This window comes from Phoenix dactylifera, chromosome 16, assembly GCF_051530095.1.
Source record: "Phoenix dactylifera cultivar Ajwa chromosome 16, Ajwa_hap1_PhDact_Kaust_v1.1, whole genome shotgun sequence".
Taxonomy (NCBI): Eukaryota; Viridiplantae; Streptophyta; class Magnoliopsida; order Arecales; family Arecaceae; genus Phoenix; species Phoenix dactylifera.
Window position 1 is genome coordinate 13,409,635 of NC_143205.1, and position 17,115 is coordinate 13,426,749.

A 17,115-nucleotide genomic window follows, 5' to 3' on the forward strand; every position below is an offset into this window, starting at 1 on the left:
AGGACTTTCGCTCATCTTTATCACTGGCCTAGTCAGCATCACTATAGCCTCTTAGTCTCAAGTCTCCACCCTGATAGCAAAGAACGAGATCCGAAGTTCCACAGAGGTATCGAAAGATTCTTTTAACTGCTTGCCAATGAGCAGATCCTGGGTTACTCTGGTAACGACTGATCATGCCTATTGCAAAGCAAATATCTGGTTGTGTACACATTATAGCGTACATCAGACTCCCAACTGCACTTGCATAAGGGATTCTTGCCATTTTGTTCTTTTTCTCATCATCCTTAGGACAATGTTCTAGACTTAAAGCATAACCCTTCTCAATTGGAGTGTCTATGGGTTTGGAGTTATGCATACGGAATCGTTCTAAGACTCTCTTGATGTAAGTCTCTTGGGACAAACCAAAGAGTCTTCTAGATTGATTCCTCAGTATCTTTACTCCAAGCACATAATTTGTTTCACCCATGTCCATCTCAAAAGTAGAGGACAACTACGCTTTTGTGGCGACAATCATCTCCATGTCATTTCCAGCTAACAAGATATCATCCACATACAGAGACAAAATCAAAAAATTCTTCTCCGCATGTTTGACATACACACAAGGGTCTTCTTCCAACATTTCAAAGCCAATCAAAATAATAGCTTGATGAAACTTGAAGTACCACTATCTAGACGACTGTTTAAGGCCATAAATGGAACGTTTAAGATAGCATACTTTGCGCTCTTGTCTCTGAACCTCAAATCCAATAGGTTAATCCATATAGATCTCTTCGTCTAGTTCCTCATTAAGAAATGCAGTCTTTATATCCATTTGGAAGAGTTCCAAATCTAGATGTGTAACAAAAGCTAGAATAAGGCGAATTGAAGCAAATCTCACCACTGGGGAGAATGTTTCATCATAACTATACCTTCCCTTTGGGTATAGCCTTTCGCCACGAGGCATGTCTTATACTTCTCAATCGATCCATCTGCCTTTCGCTTGACCTTTAGGACCCATTTGTTCCCCATGGTCTTGTGCCCAGGCGGAAGATCAATCAATTTCCATATTTGGTTCCTTTCCATGGAACTCATCTCATCTTTCATAGCAGCCAGCCATTCATTCGAAGCAGGCGAAGTCAATGCTTCTTCATAAGATGCAGGCTCATCAAAGTCAGATGGAGTATATATGAAAGACTCCCTTCCAATCTCAAAATGATGACGGAGAATACTTCCATGCTCACTTCTACGCACTTGAGGTCCTTGTGGGACACTCTCTTGTGGTACACTCCCACTGACCGGTAAGCCACTCCTATTAGAAATCCTAGTGGTCGCATGCATATATTTTTAAAAATTTTACAACGAAAATATGAATTAAATTATTTAATTTCTATGCATGCTAGAGATCATATCTCTACAACAAAAATAGATCCAGAATTTTAAACATTTATTTTAAATAAGTATGCATGATTCTATGTCTAACATGTAGCCATGCAGAATTTCAACAACCTAGTCGACTTCTAATCCTAATTTCTAATGAGATCAGATCTCATACCTTTTTGCTTTGAGAATTTTGATGATGCCTTGATCACATTCTGTAGCCGCACACGCGTCCGGCCTCTACAGATAATCCACGCGAAGCTCTAGAAAGATTTTTCTCTGCGAGAGTGCTAGCTCGCGTAGAGGTGCTGCAATGGCTAATCTTTTCTCCTTCGAAGCACTCAACCTTTGATTTTTCTTCGAGAAGATGAATGATGGAGATGAAGGAGAAGGAAGAGAAGAGGAGGGTGGCTGGCTCTCAGAATTTTTTAGAATGTAGAATCCTTTCTAAAGACCATTTTAAAGAACCCTAGGCGTGGAGGCTCTTTTATAACCAAAGACCCCCACGCCTTCTCTCCCCTTTTGCGCCATCTAATTTGGCTGATAAAATCTCCAAAAAATTCTAGTGATCACGGCAACTAAGAGGAGAACATATCCTCTTAATTTTGCACCATCTTTATTTAATTTTGAATCCCTAAAAAATAGGGAATGATGCGCCCATGATGCTGCCGCACGCCACCCTTGCTTCTTCCTTTTCTTCACGCCATAAGATCCCATCAAAAAGGGATTTCATGGCGCCACCTTTTAGGAAAACATTCTCCCACACCTCCTCTGATTTGTCATGCCAACAATTGGCCCAAAATAGAAGTGAGGCGTCATGAGTCTAGGAAGATATGATGAGGTGTTAATCTTCTCCAAGAGATAAAGCTAGACTCCTAAAATTTAGGGATTCTTCTTCTTATCAATTTCTGAATTTTTGAACTTAGAATCTTTATCAAAGAAGAACTTTTAATAGGCTCGGATCAAGCCCAATCCAATTGGGTCAAGTCCGATTAATAGGGTTAAGTCCGATTAATAGGGTCGAGTCTAATCAACTCGGGTCGAACCCAATCCTATTAGGTCAGACCCTGATAAAGCCCAAATTGAATCTTATTCAATTTGGCTTAACCTAAGCTCAATCATTCAATCAATCGAGTTCATTAGCAATCTAATTGCTAATTAATCCTTCAATAATTATTTTATTGCAACTTTTGCTTAGGATAATTTGTCAATCAAATTGACCGATGTACTTCTGGACGATTCTTAATCGTCAATCAGCCATTTGATCAACCTAGAAACTTCTATGCGTGTGACCCCATAGGTTCGAACCTAAGCCGGTAGCACAAGAACGACTTTCTGTACTAATTGAAGTGACCATCTAGCAATGGTACCCGACGTCCGGATAGGCCGAATAATTGCAAAGCAATATTCTGGAACCCTTGGACTATGGTTACTGTATAATTAATCCCTATGACTCCAAATGCCTAGGATAACTTCAGAGTTCTGTCAACTCTTTAATCAGTGAATCCAAAATGTGTTTTAACTTTACAAATTTTGTGACTCCTTACAAGAATTATCCTGGCCAAGATTTTGCTAAATTGAACACAAGGGCATTATCTCCTGTTACTAGGAGGGATCAATTCCATCTTGACTCATGCATTGACTTCGCAAGTACTTGACTACACCCAGTAGCCTTCCATCACTAAATTAGAAATTCAGATAGTCAAGTACCAAAGTACAGTGAGTTGCTTGCAAGTCACCGTGGTAATCTCAGATCTGAGGGATACTTATACCCATATCCACTCGGAACATCTCTTGACAGCAGAGCGTTCCAAAACTGGTCACGTTCAGTGAAATGTACTCCTATACTTCACCTGTGTGACATATCAGTGTCTCTACACTCCTTGGTTAAGAGGACAACCAACGTATATGGCACACAACGACCTATTCTTGATAATGTTATTGTTCTAGTGATAGCATATCGTTTGGTCGCGAACTAGTTTAAAGACTCGTAGATAAATTCTCATTTATTGTTTAATAGAGTCCTAAAGACTTCATTACATTACTTGAGTTCACGAAAATGTAAAATATGTAATAAAATATTGCCAATTAGCTTTTATTAATTTTATTAATTCATATACAACTCAATTATCAACAGGTTGACGTTGTCTTTCAGGACACAATTTTCAACAACTCCCACTATCTCTAGCAATTTCAGGATGAGATTGTATTTCTCTATCCTCGCAAGAAGATGGTATAAATCCTTTCTTGCAACTCATAAAGTTAAAGACTTTTATTTACTTCACCAATATTGGAAAAATCATTCTCAATGAATGTGACATCACGTGATTCTATCTCAAGTATTTCACTGTCAGGATGTTCACCATACATTACATATCATTTTGAGCTTTCTGAATATCTTATAAAAGTTTGCTTATTAGCTCTAGGACCAAGTTTCTCATACTTATGAGAGGTGTTATGAACATATCCTGCAGAACCCCAAGGCCGCAAATATTTCAAACTAGGTTTTGCGCCATTCCATAACTCATATGGGGTACTAGGAACTAACTTGGAAGGCACACGATTAAGGATGTAGGCTGCAGTTAAAAGAGCATCCCCCCAAAAGGATATTGGAAGGTTAGCTTGCGCCATCATCGACCTAACTATATCCAGTAACGTGCAATTCCTTCTTTCTGCAACTCCATTTTGATATAAAGTTCTAGGAATCGTTAATTGCCTGCGTATCCCTTTCTCCTTACATAATCTGTGAAACTGATTCGACAGATATTCACGTCCTTGATCCGTTCAAAATTTTTTTAAATTTATATCTTTCTGATTTCAACCCCAGCTACAAAGCGCTTGAAGTATTCCAAAGCCTCAAAGCGATGGAAGATCAGATAGACATAACTGAAGCATGATAGTTGTCTATAAAGGTAAGAAAATAAAGGGCGCCATGGGATGCCTTTACATTTATAGGTCCACAAATGTCTGAATGAACCAGCTCTAAAGGACGAGATGCCCTAGGTGCCTTTCCAATAGGCTTCCTGCAGACTTTCCCAGCTAGACATGGTTCACACACAGGTAGGCTTACATTAGCGAGAGTCCCCAATAGGCCTCCTCTAGCTAGTTTAGCCATTCTATCCTTTCCTATGTGTCCTAGTCCAGTATGCCATTTCAAAGAATCAGAAACAACATTATCATCATTAACAGTTATGAGAGAAAAAAATGAATTATTCAAATCCAACCTAAATAAACCATTTGAAAGATAGCCATGTCCATACAAAGTTTTATTCAAATAAAAATCCAACTGAGTGCCATCAAAATGAAAACTAAAACCAAGTTCTAGCATAGCAATAGCTGAAAATAAATCACATAGAACACCAGGTGCATGGAGCACATTGTGGAGAAGCAACAAGCACCCTAGATGCATCTTGAGCTGGTAGGTGCCAACTCCAAGTCCTTTTTCTCGATTTTCGTTATCCAATATAACATACTGCATACCCATTAGTATCCGTCTGTAATCTATGAACCCAACTCGATCTCGAGCTACACATTTGGTTTCTCTTGAGTCTACAATCCAATCAGGGATCGAATGAGCAACAAGCACATGTGAACATACAAATGTAATGAGAGAGTTGTGTTTAGTGAATACCTTCTTCGGCTCAATGCACTCACGAACGAAGTGACCCACTTTTCCACAGTTATAGCACTTCATCTTGGACTTATCTTTCTTGCCAGCACGTCTGCGGCGCTTTGCAATCCTTCCACCTTTGGGCCCAAGACCTTTTGCCTTTCCAGAGAATCTCCCACTGCCTTTGCGCTTAGGCCCAAATGCCTTGCACTGCCCTTCTTGGGCAACAAGTAGAGTTGCGCGGTGCGCCTCAAGGTGCTCTGCCTTTAGCTCAAGGTGGCGAGATATATCAGCAAAAGTCTTAATATTATCATTATGTGTGAGAACAAGCTTCATCTGCCCCCAAGTGGACTCAAGCAAAGATTGTATCATTGCTGTAACCTGTTGTTCATCAGTGAGATTATTACCGGCAGTCTTTAGGTCGTGGATCAAAGTGGACATAGTCCTCAAATGCTCAGCCATCAAGTGCTTTGAGTCCATCACATACTGCTCAAACTTTAGAGTAAGAACACGCAACCTAGTTGCTGATGTCCCTCCATAGGCAATCTTTAGTTGGTTCCACATATCTTGGGCTGCTGGGTAGTTTTCAAACTCCCCAATGAGATCGTTGTGCATGCTGCTAAGCATAGTAAAGCGCGTGCACCGATCCTTCTTAGCCCAAGCCTGATAGGCATCCATATCACGGTGATGCTGAGCAGTATTTTCATCTTCATGTTGGCTTATGCTATAAGTTAAAGTCTCTAAGACTTCCTGCTCATTAAGGAGATATTGGATCTTTCTGTGCCATATATCATAATTGGTTCCATCCAATTTCTCTCCTTTAGTAAGATCAGCAACAATGTTCTTAGTAGCCATTTCAACTACGTTCAATGCATGAGGTTGACATTAACACACATTTAACAACTTTAACTCAAATCAAACCATGATATTCTTTCTAACATAATGAGATTGAAAATTTTGCAAAGCTAGTAATCATCTCCCACTATGTAAGTTAGAACACCACATCTAATTGAGTTTCTTATCACACTTAAGGAGGAATCAATCAATTTAATCCATAATGGAAAAAATGTTCTTGTATACATCAAAATTGCACATTTGATTGCATCCAAAATAAATAATCATATTTTAATGTCACAATATATTAAGCCAATAAGTACAATTATATATGCAATTATGTAATTCAACTCAAAACATATACGATAAATATGTTTTTTCAATCATGAAAATAGCTAAATTAAGTCAAACTAGAGGACTCATGCCAAGATATTGATCTCTGAAGGTCAATAATATTTTCTGATGCACTACTAAAAATCATATGATTTGTTGTTGGCTAGTTGGTTAGGAGACTTGGTTCTCACTTGAGAGTCCTAGCAATGTAAATTTTGTTTTTATCTACATGCACAAGTTGTCAACCTATTTTTTAATTCTCCAGAGAGTACCATTATCAAATCTATTGTAGTCTACTTGGTTGGGAGACCCAAGGGTCTCGGGTTCGAGTCTCGATAACATAAATTTTGTTTTTTGCACTTGAGAAGAAAAAAATAAATAGAGCGAGTGCCACTGTTCATCATCTTCAACCTCCAGCCCATTTTTTTTCACATATGATATGTTGTTTTAAAGCTCTTGAAACTCTCTATCAAACTATTAAATTATTTGTTTCAAAAAATGACATTTATCATGTTAAAATAGTCTGAAATATTCAGCCTTATATAAGCAATCAAAAAAAAAAAATCAAATTTCTCTCTCTATGGAGTACAAAACTTCAACATATTTTAGTATCAGGTTACTGACATCATAAGAAGCATAAACATGTAAAAAGTTTAACCAAAAACAATGCCATAATAGAACCTCAAATGAGAAATCCGAAAATATAAGTTATGTAAATTTTTCATTGCAAACTCATCCAACATACAAATGATGGCACAGGAAATCATGCAATCAATCCATGAGGGTGAAAACAAGGAGATCGTGGCTCTGATACTAATGTAAATCAACAAACAAATGAAGATTATAGTGTTTACCTTATGCAGCGGAATAATGAATTACCCGGATCTGTTGCTTGTCTTACAGCCCGTGGTCACCACACAATCACGATCTAGATTTCCTTTCCACGTCTCTTAGAAGCTACTAGAGTCTTCTTGTTGATTTCACCCTTCAAATTTTGGGGCTGAGAATGGTTACCCTAGAGATGATCCTTCTAGAGATCCCTCGATGAAGAAGATTTTCTCACAATGCCACAGTATCTCTCTCTTCATCTCTCTATCTCTGAATCACTATTGATTAAAATGTCATACTTATACTAGTATAAAGGCTCTCTTTTTATAGAGCCTTTAGAAGAGAGAAGATAACAACGTTTCACTTCAGAAGTGTTTCAAAAATTTAAAAGACGTTTCTGATTAGAACTCCTTCAGTTATAACTAACCATGGTACCATATTTTTAAGAGCCCAAAACATGTGAACACCAGGGTTTGACAAGGTCAAAACCTTATTCATTTTTTTAACAGCAAGTGTGTAGAGATGTGAATGCCTTAAATTGCAAGTTTCTCATGGCCAATCTGCTCGCAATCGATAACAATGATGATCTCACACACCTTGTGGCCCTCAATATGGAGTGAGGCGGCGATCTCGAGGATGGATGCGACAACAAAGAAGAGTAGGGTAGTATGCAAGAGAGGAGGGAGGGGAAGGAGATGTTCTGGAACTCCAAAATTATTGTTTTTTTCCAATGAAGTTTAATGCTTTGCTTCGCTTCATCGATGTTGTATCACTGCAGAAGCAAAAGAGGAGAGAAGGAGGGTGGCGGCAGACTTCTCAAGGGAGAAGAGGATGATTTGATGGAGGTTACAGTAATCCTAAAAGTAGCCTTTTTAAAACTTGACAAGGTTGAGGACAGGTGTGGTGGAGGAGAGAATGGAGATGGTGGAAATAATGAACTTGTGGAAGCTGAGGGTGAAGGGTGAAGGTGGGGATAGAGATTTTGATGGAGATGGAGAGCTTCTAGGGAATAAGAGATGGGGTAGGAGTAGAGTTGTAGATAGAGTGGATGTTTTTAAGGTTTAAAGAGGAGGAGGTGGGGGGAGTGAGGAGGAATGAGAAGAGAAGAGATGATAGATGGAGATTTGGTGACTTGGCTTGAAGAAGAACTGGAGTGGTTAGGTGGTGGGAACAAGTTTAGTATATGGATAGCTAAGATGGAAAGGGGTTACACAAGGAGGACTTTGGGCTGTCAAATGCAAAGAGGGTAACATGGATGGTCTGCCATTGAGCAAATCATCACTGGTATATCACGTAGTAATGATGAGGGCAAAATTATCCTTTATGACAACGTTTTAATAGTATTGGATGTCGGATGGGACTGGAAATTAAATTGAACCATTTAATTAACTTCAAAGACTCATTTGAAACTTTTGAGACGCAGAGACATGCTAAGTAAAAATAATCCTAAATTGAGCTTCAAAATTTTTTAATAATGATTGATAATGAAAAATGATATCATTCTTTGCCTAATTAATGATTAACCAAATCAACTGATTGAATTTTCTAGCTGATACACTGTTTTGACGTCAAAATGTTCATTTAGATGCATAATGAAAAATATTAAAATGATCATTATTTCATTCAAATAACAGCCGTTATATACTTAGGTAGCAGCCGTTATAAGATTATAGCGGCCGTTATCTTAACCCACGATATAAACCGATGTCCTCAAGGTATCCTTCAACCAAACGGCTTAAAAAGTTATTCCGAGCGGCCTCCCCTAATCCTCTTATTCCCGCTCTCGCCTTATCCCCTTCCGCTCCCCTCCTCTCCTCCCATGGCTCTCCTCTCCTTCTCCTTCTCTCTCCGCGCCATTACTTCCCACGGAGGAGCTTGTGCCGCCCTCTTCCGCGGCTGGAGGCCAAATCCTAGCCGTCGGCGCAAGCCCCCCCTCCGCCGCACCTCGCTCCCATCCTCCAAGAATGGAGTCTCCGCTGCCATCACCTCCGCGGTTCCCCATCCTCAGTCCTATGTTTCTGAGTCCGGCAGCAAGGCCTCTGTCCTCACGTTCCAGCAGGCCATTCAGCGACTCCAGGTGCGCCGCCATCTTGTCTAAATTTCTGTTCTTGCGATGTCTATTGCGTTGATTGGAGTGTCAAATGATAAGCTTCGGCAGATAGATTTTGTGCAATCGGCCGAGAAAAGTTTCAACCTTTATCATGTTTGAGGATATATTTGTGAGGTTAATGTGCAAGAATCCATTTCACTTTCTCTAATTTTTCCCGGATTCTTGCAATTTCTTTCTTGAGTTATGATGGAAATTACGGTGCGGTGATCCCATTGTGATGATTTTGGGAGGAAAGTCTGCACTGAAAAGCTAAATATGTATAATGGCATTAATGCCATTTTTCTGATTGGCAACAAGGATATATTTGTGATGTTAATCTGCAAGAATCCAGTTCACTTTCTCTAATTTTTCCCGGATTCTTGCAATTTCTTTCTTGAGTTATGATGGAAATTACGGTGCGGTGATCCCATTGTGATGATTTTGGGAGGAAAGTCTGCACTGAAAAGCTAAATATGTATAATGGCATTAAGGCCATTTTTCTGATTGGCAACAAAAATATATATTCTCCTCTTACTAATTATCTTCAATTTTATGTATTTCTGCTTCATATGCTATATTGCTTGCCTAAGATTGTAAGTATTATGCTGCAGGAATACTGGGCTTCTGTGGGATGTGCTGTAATGCAGTGTAGCAATACAGAGGTAATGTTTTCTGTTTTCTTTTGTTTCTTGTAATATGTCATAGTTGTCCTCTGTTTTCTTTTGGACAAATGAAGGAACTATCATGCTTGCCTATCTGCAAGCATGGTGAGGCATGCAAGTGCGGTATCCTTATGTGCATGAAATGAGATTGATGAATTTTGTTGTATTTTCCTACGTGGGCCATGGAGACATGTTTGAAGATGAGTTTGCCGGTTGCATCACTAAATAGTGGTTCTTTAATGTAAATGACTGGATTTTGGAAACAATGACAGAATCTGGTCTTGTTATTACTTGTAACGGCTTTCCTTCAGTATATCATACTTTACTTATATTCTTGGTTCTTTTAAAGTAAAATGGCTTCAACATTGTTGGTCTATCAGGTTGGAGCTGGGACTATGAATCCTCTGACATTCTTAAGGGTATTAGGTCCAGAACCATGGAATGTTGCGTAAGTATGATTTGGCATGCAAATTATTACATTTTCATGATTTAGTTATGCATTCCATGCCTATCCTTTGTAAAAAGAAGTTTTTTCCCCCCTCCCCATGGATCTTTTATATGCATTGCACCAGTTGGGCCCATTCTAGCCTTTACTTGGGACCCTTACCTAACAAATTGTTGTAAACTATGTTGCCTTTTTGCGAATGCTTTTGTTTTTCCTTTGTTGTAGAAGAGATATTATCATTGTACAAAGATACTAGCTTGTAAGGCCTGCATGAAGTTAAGTGCTGCTGAAGTGGTCGTTGTTAAAAGATGGACATTCCAAATCATCCAATTTTCCTAACCATAAAAGTCTTAAGTATCTATTCAGTCATTTTAATGACCCCCCCCCCCCCCCCCACCCCAAAAAAAAAAGCAAAAAAAAAAAAAAAAGAAAAAACAGTTTTAGGTGCTCCTCTAGTTTGACTCTGGCACATGCACTAGAGTGCTTCCTTGTAACTAGGTCTTGTATTCTCTAATTTTATTGACCATATAATCTCATTTTCTCATTCCTTTTTGCCAATAGCTTCCTATAATTCTTAACTTTATTCTTCGTAGTTTTGTTATTCATCCAATAAGGATGCACATATTGTTTCGTCCATCCTTTATATTTGCTTGAAGGAGAAGATTATACATTTTCTCATCTTTTATACTGGAATAATAACTCACTAATATGTGACATCCAAGATATAATTGTTGGAGGAAAGGGAAGGTCATTTGTGCTTGTAAAACAGAAGACCTGTACATGTTGCATGGCATGGTATTTTACATAGTGCTAGGTTAAGGCATTCTTTTAAAGATTCTACCAAGTGAACTATATGTAACATCGAAGGTCTCTATTACCAATTTGGAGTCAAATTCCATTAGTCATTTCACAGCATTAGCTCTCTTCAGGTCTTATAAAGGTTAGTTAACTAGATATGTATCTTTTCCTAGTTATACTTGTCTATTTTTTTGACCCTACATAATCCCTTTTTTTAGGGGCTTTAAAATTCTTTATTGATGCTAAAATGATGACTGTACAAATCAAGTTCTGCCATATTGACTCGTACCAATTGTACCGTACTATACTGGTAAGGTATCTGTACACTGCCAAGGTTCGATTCGGTATATGAGCCAAACTGGCCCATACCAATTTTAACTAAGCAAAACCCTCTGGTATGGATCTGTATCACCCAATTTTGGGACAGTGTCGTGGCTGGGAGTCAGAAAAAGTATTGAAAGTGTGTCTCAGTATGGGATGCATACCATACTGTTACTGAACCGATAATGTACCGGTATAATTCTTGGTATCGATTTTGTGGACCTTGGTATAAATAATTGGCATGGACCTACTAAATGGCTTATATGTACATGGTACCAACCAATACAATTCTTGGTGTAGACCTTTGTGTAAATAATTGGCATGGAGCTACTAAAAGGCTTATATGCACATGGTGCCATTGCTTGTCCAAGATTTCCTTCGATTTAATTTGTGACTGAGTTGGGAGAATTAGGGGTCAAAAGACAAAAAAATGCATATTGGTACAAAAGTTGCACATTTTTCAAGAAAGTCTATCAATTTATTTTCCTCTCTTCCATTGTGGCATAACTTTAAACTAGCAAAGGCTACTCTTAACCGCAGGAAGTTAATATGCTGTGAGGGAGAGCAAGCCATAGACATAATCATCAACCCTTGTCCCAACTATCTGGCCTTGGCTTTATGGATTCTCCTTTGCCAAACATTTCTTATTGAGACTCTTGAGTGCTCTAACATTCACAAACATCAAACTAGATCCATATCATAGTTTGACATGCTTCTTATAAGTTATCAACCTAACATCAACCCCCACCTTTCTCATCTAGGCATGAGTCTAGCATTTAACCCACACAGTCCCACTGTACCTAGCTGCATTTAATGAAAGAGAGCTGTTGGAAATGAATTGCTATTAAATAGATATGATGTATTTTCTATATGTTGGTATTATCTCTCTTGTGGCCATAATACATTGAAATGCTTCATGGATGCATTCATGCTTCTGATATTCATTATTATCCTTAACATCAAGGATTTTGTTGAAGGTATGTGGAACCTAGCATACGACCTGATGACAGCCGTTACGGGGACAACCCTAATAGACTCCAACGCCATTCCCAATTTCAGGTTGTCGTGGTATCTTGAAGGCTACTTGAAACAAAGTTGCTTTTCAAGTTCTAGTAATTTGGCCTTTTCAAACAGTAGTGCTTAACATTTTGATCATGACTTCAGGTCATTTTAAAGCCTGATCGTGGAAATTCGCAAGATCTATTCATCCGTAGCCTTTCTGCATTGGGTAAGATCTCATGCATTATGCATACCAATTATTTTATCTAAAGAAAATCATAGAGACATCTAAAATTGACATATGAATTTACAATTATGAGTCACTGGGTTGATATCACAAATTGCTTCTTGTGCAATTTTAGTATTGTTGTTGAAAGTTCTTTATTTCCACATATTAGGTAAGTAATTATAGACATCAAAATGCGCCTAATCCAAGTCTAGCTAATATGTCTTGAAAGCATCTCAATATCATATCATCCATTTAAGGTCTTGATTGAGCTAGATTGCATGATCAGGATAAAATTGCAAAATGGTGAAATTCGAATTCTATCCTGGACAATAAAGAGAATATTCATATACTTGTAGAAGTGTCATTATCATCTACACTGCTTCTAGAAAGATACTACAAGTTTATATGATAATTGGTGGTTCATGGATCCTATAATGCCAACACAGATACAAGGGCGAATTTTTCAACCATTGCTTTGCTGCCTTGCTCATAGTAATCAAGATTGACTTTGTTTAGGACTGCTATCTTCGGTGACCGCTGAAAATTGATGCCTTTGACAACTTCGAGCATCACCATGTCTTTAATAACTTTGTCTGTGATCCACACTTGCCATGGCCTTATATCCAACATATTAAATAACTTCAACTAAAGTTGTGGTCTTCAATAGCCTTATACTCTTATTCATGATCCTTTTACAATCTTCATGATCGATGCCTTTGAGAACATTATTTACATATATCTGCTATGAACATTTCATCCATAATGTTTGTCCTTGATAACTTCGTCAATGTTGTCAACGATGATTGATGTTTTGACGATGCCTAATATCTTTGATGAATTCATTTGCAATTACACCTTCAATTGTCTTGTTTATTAATGTCTAAGGTTACTCTATCTATATTCTTCATTTGATTATACAGCTTCCACTATACTCTTGACCTTCGGCTATAATCTTGATCTTTTGCCAACGACATTACCAAATTTCCATTATGGGCAATGTCTTTGATAGCTTCATCTGCAACCAATATCTTTTAATGATCCTAGCCAAGGTTCGCAATCTCGGTACCAGGTACAACTATAATCTTGTTTGCGAGCCACATCTTCGACAACTATCTTCAATCGACATTTTCTACAACTTCTTACGCAACCATCATATCCATGATGAACCCCTCATTTTGTCTATAGCTTCCATATCTAGGATGAACTCTTAAAAATTGGCATTTACAATTAATTGTATCTTTATCTTCAGCAACCTTTTCTATAATCTGTACATTGCTAATGAGTTTGACATCTCCAATCTCCACATCCTTTATGAGCTCCATACCTCCATTGACTTCTTCATTCGTAATGAAGATAGTCGGCAATGAAAGATGCATTTTCACATTTTTTCCTAACATCAACTGCAACTTTGTTTGCAACCTTGAGCATCTGCCTTGCAATGAAGTTGCATTAACTTCTTTAAACTACCTCACTGTAACTACCTCCTTTGATAAGTTATCAGTGATAGCCTATGATAATCTTCTGTAACAAATTCCATTTATAGTTTAAAACTTTTGGCAACCACCAGTAACTATCTCTATGGAAATTATCAGTAACCTTTCAACTATAAATAGAGAGTAGTGGCCATGGATTAAGTGACTGGAGAAGAGACCCACATCAAGACTTTTACAAAGGCTTGGTGCAGACTTCGACACTTGAAGCATTTTCCACACTGCCGATTTGAAGACTTAAGTAACTTCATCAAGATATTGAAGGTCAGAGACTTAGGATAATTAGCCTAAGAACACATGATCTTTGATCTGTACTGTGTTTCTTTACATGTCATGATCCTTTGAAGGCATCATTGTATTATAAGCCAAACTCCTTGATCTGCAGTCTCTTTTATAAGCCTTATTAATTAATAAGGCTTGGAAGTATGGTTCCCATAATTTTGCTTTTTTAGGTCCACATGCCTAATTTAGGATACTCATTTTGATGTTAGGAACCATTTTCCAATAGATGGACTATGGCCCTTTGATGAACCTGGCCTCATTGAATGACACTATTCATGACTCCTTTTTATTTTGGACTTTTAATTTGAGACTACGAATGAAGATCCTTAAATAGATGGGTCTCGTTGGACAATATCTATACATATATTTGACTATGATCAGAAATTTTAGGCCCTCACAAGGATTTTTTACCATTATCAGTGATATATGCCAATTAGGTTGCTGTTAACAATTTTTCCATAGTACCACACTACCACTTAATTTACTAATCTGAAGTAGGAGAATTTGTTTTTAGCTCAAAGTATACCTGTCAAAGCTGAATTTCGAGTTTGGCCTGGATGTTTTCTTCTCTTTGGCTTGTCAAGACCTATTCTAGGGCTTCGACTTTTGGTCGTCTTGTAAGTAAATCTGATGTGATTACACAAAGTTCTGGATTGTGCACTCGTCATTGTTGGGTAAATCAGGCTTTTAGGCATGTTTTTCACTGTTTCAATTAACAAGTCTAGACAAGCACGTATAATTTATGGAATGCTAATTTTGGTGGTTGTTTTGGTTTTGCTTTCGGACAAAGATTTTGAGGAGTTTGGATAAACTTTAAATATGAACAACTTAAAAATATTAATTGTGCAACTAATATGATTGAAGCAAGGAATGCGGACTGTCCCGAACCAGACGATTTCACCTATTCCGAGCTGTACCAGTGGCTTACCGGTATGGTTCCGGCTTTGAAAACGGTCCGCGGCCTCTGCGGCCCTCCATAGGAGTCCGCGGAAAATCGTTCTCTCTCCCTCCCCCACTCGCTCTCTCTTTCTCTTCTCCTTCTCCGGCTCTGGCTGGTTTTCTCTGTCGGTACGGGCCCGGCACGGCCTGTACCGACTTGTGCAATCGGGCAACCGGTACGGTGCCCGGTACCGGCACAATAGACCTTGGATTGAAGTATATTAAAAAAAAAAAATACTGAAATTGGTTTGTCTTTATGCTTCCACAAAAGTTTTTTTTGGGGAGACAAGAGTGCCACGAGATTGGATGGTCAATCCTTTTTGCGAGTTCTTTCTCATGCCTCTATGAAGGGCTTCACAGTAGTTGTTGAACATAATGAAGAACCTAGTTCCCAAGTAATCGGCAAAAATTTATTCATTGTTTATTTAGTTACTAGTTTAATTCTAATTAAGGTCATCTAGTCTCATGTTCTTGTTTCATTTGTATTTGATTGCAGTCATAATGTTTGCTTCATTCTACACAAACTTCTCTAGATCTCCAGTTAAAGACAACGAACAACTTAACTGCCAGCTATCAACAAAAATCATATCCTATGATCTATTGTTTTCCCTAGATTATCATCTCACTTTGATCTGGTATGGCATTGATATCCAGATATTCAATTTTGACAACTATCGACATCCATTGTTGATAAACTATACAAAATTGTTCGGAAGGATTCTATAGTATAGGTTATGAGAATATATTTAAGACAGGAAGTTCTAATTGCACATTAAGCAACTATATTATTTTCTTCTCTGAAGTGAATGTTCCTTTGCTAATTAATTACAAGCCTGTGCTTCTTTGGCATCTCAGGAATTGATGTTTATGAACATGACATCCGTTTCGTGGAGGACAATTGGGAAAGTCCGGTAAAGTCTTCTGTCTTATTCGGTTTATTTGCCTGATCTTTGTTTTTTTTTGTTTTTGGAATTTGTCTTATAACCTAGTGCAGATTATATTAGAATTCTGTTAATGATTTCATCTGTTAAACTTCTATCTGCCGATCTAGTTGTTGAAAGCATGAAATTGTAGAAATAAACTATCTTTGATGGAACAATATGTGTGTGTGTGGCAGACGTTTGGTTATGTTTAACTTTTCTCTTTTCTTTGTTCAAATGTTAATAGGTTCTTGGAGCTTGGGGATTGGGCTGGGAAGTATGGATGGATGGGATGGAAATTACGCAGTTCACATACTTTCAGCAGGTTTATTAGCCTGTTAAGCCTGTTCCAGTCTTAATTGCCGATGGTTGCAGTATCACCTTTACTTTTTAGTTTATCTTTGGCCTTATTTTTTGTTTGAATTAAGATTTTCCACTTTCATCATATTTTGACTCATTTATGAATTGCTTTCAGAAAACCTTGCATTCCCAGATATCGTCATTTCAATGCATGTAGTTCTTCCTGGAAATGCAATTGCTAATTTCTTTGTGAAGATATAAAATGTCATCCTTCATCTTCTCTGATTGTTAATTTTAAACTTTAAAGTTTGAGAACATGCTGTGCACGGTCAAGCTTGCAGTGGATGTATGAAATTTTTCAATACTGCCATTTATCCATTATCTTTATTCTCTTTAGGCTGGGAGTCTTCAACTGATGCCTATTTCTGTGGAAATTACTTATGGTCTTGAACGGATCCTCATGTTACTTCAGGTTAGATTTGTTAGTTAAAAACAACAATAGATTCTCTCTTTATCTTGTATGCTACCTTTGAAAGGGCTGACCTTACTTTGCTCTAGACATGCTTGGCAGGGGGTGGATCATTTCAAGAAAATTCTGTACACCGATGGAATTACATATGGAGAGCTATTTTTGGAGAATGAGTAAGCAACTTACTGAAAATTCACTTCTCAAGCTTTTA

General features: G+C 37.9%; 1 protein-coding gene across 8 annotated transcripts in view; it reads left to right on the forward strand.

Annotated features, from left to right (window-relative positions):
- Nucleotides 1-8,685: 8,685 nt before the first annotated feature.
- The window catches only part of EDD1 (glycine-tRNA ligase), a 55,515-nt gene continuing 47,085 nt past the window's right edge, over nt 8,686-17,115 (forward strand). For 7 of the 8 annotated variants that reach the window (XM_089927941.1, XM_008777783.6, XM_088712673.2 and 4 more), the window contains exons 1-9: nt 8,692-9,038; nt 9,662-9,712; nt 10,093-10,160; nt 12,254-12,335; nt 12,441-12,504; nt 16,071-16,126; nt 16,383-16,460; nt 16,833-16,907; nt 17,007-17,077. In XM_089927941.1, the coding sequence (XP_089784067.1) occupies nt 8,781-9,038; nt 9,662-9,712; nt 10,093-10,160; nt 12,254-12,335; nt 12,441-12,504; nt 16,071-16,126; nt 16,383-16,460; nt 16,833-16,907; nt 17,007-17,077 (803 nt within the window). In that variant the 5' untranslated portion in view covers nt 8,692-8,780. Of the gene's footprint in view, nt 9,039-9,661; nt 9,713-10,092; nt 10,161-12,253; nt 12,336-12,440; nt 12,505-16,070; nt 16,127-16,382; nt 16,461-16,832; nt 16,908-16,993; nt 17,078-17,115 lie in introns of all 8 variants that reach the window. The other variant, XM_089927943.1, reaches the window with a different exon arrangement.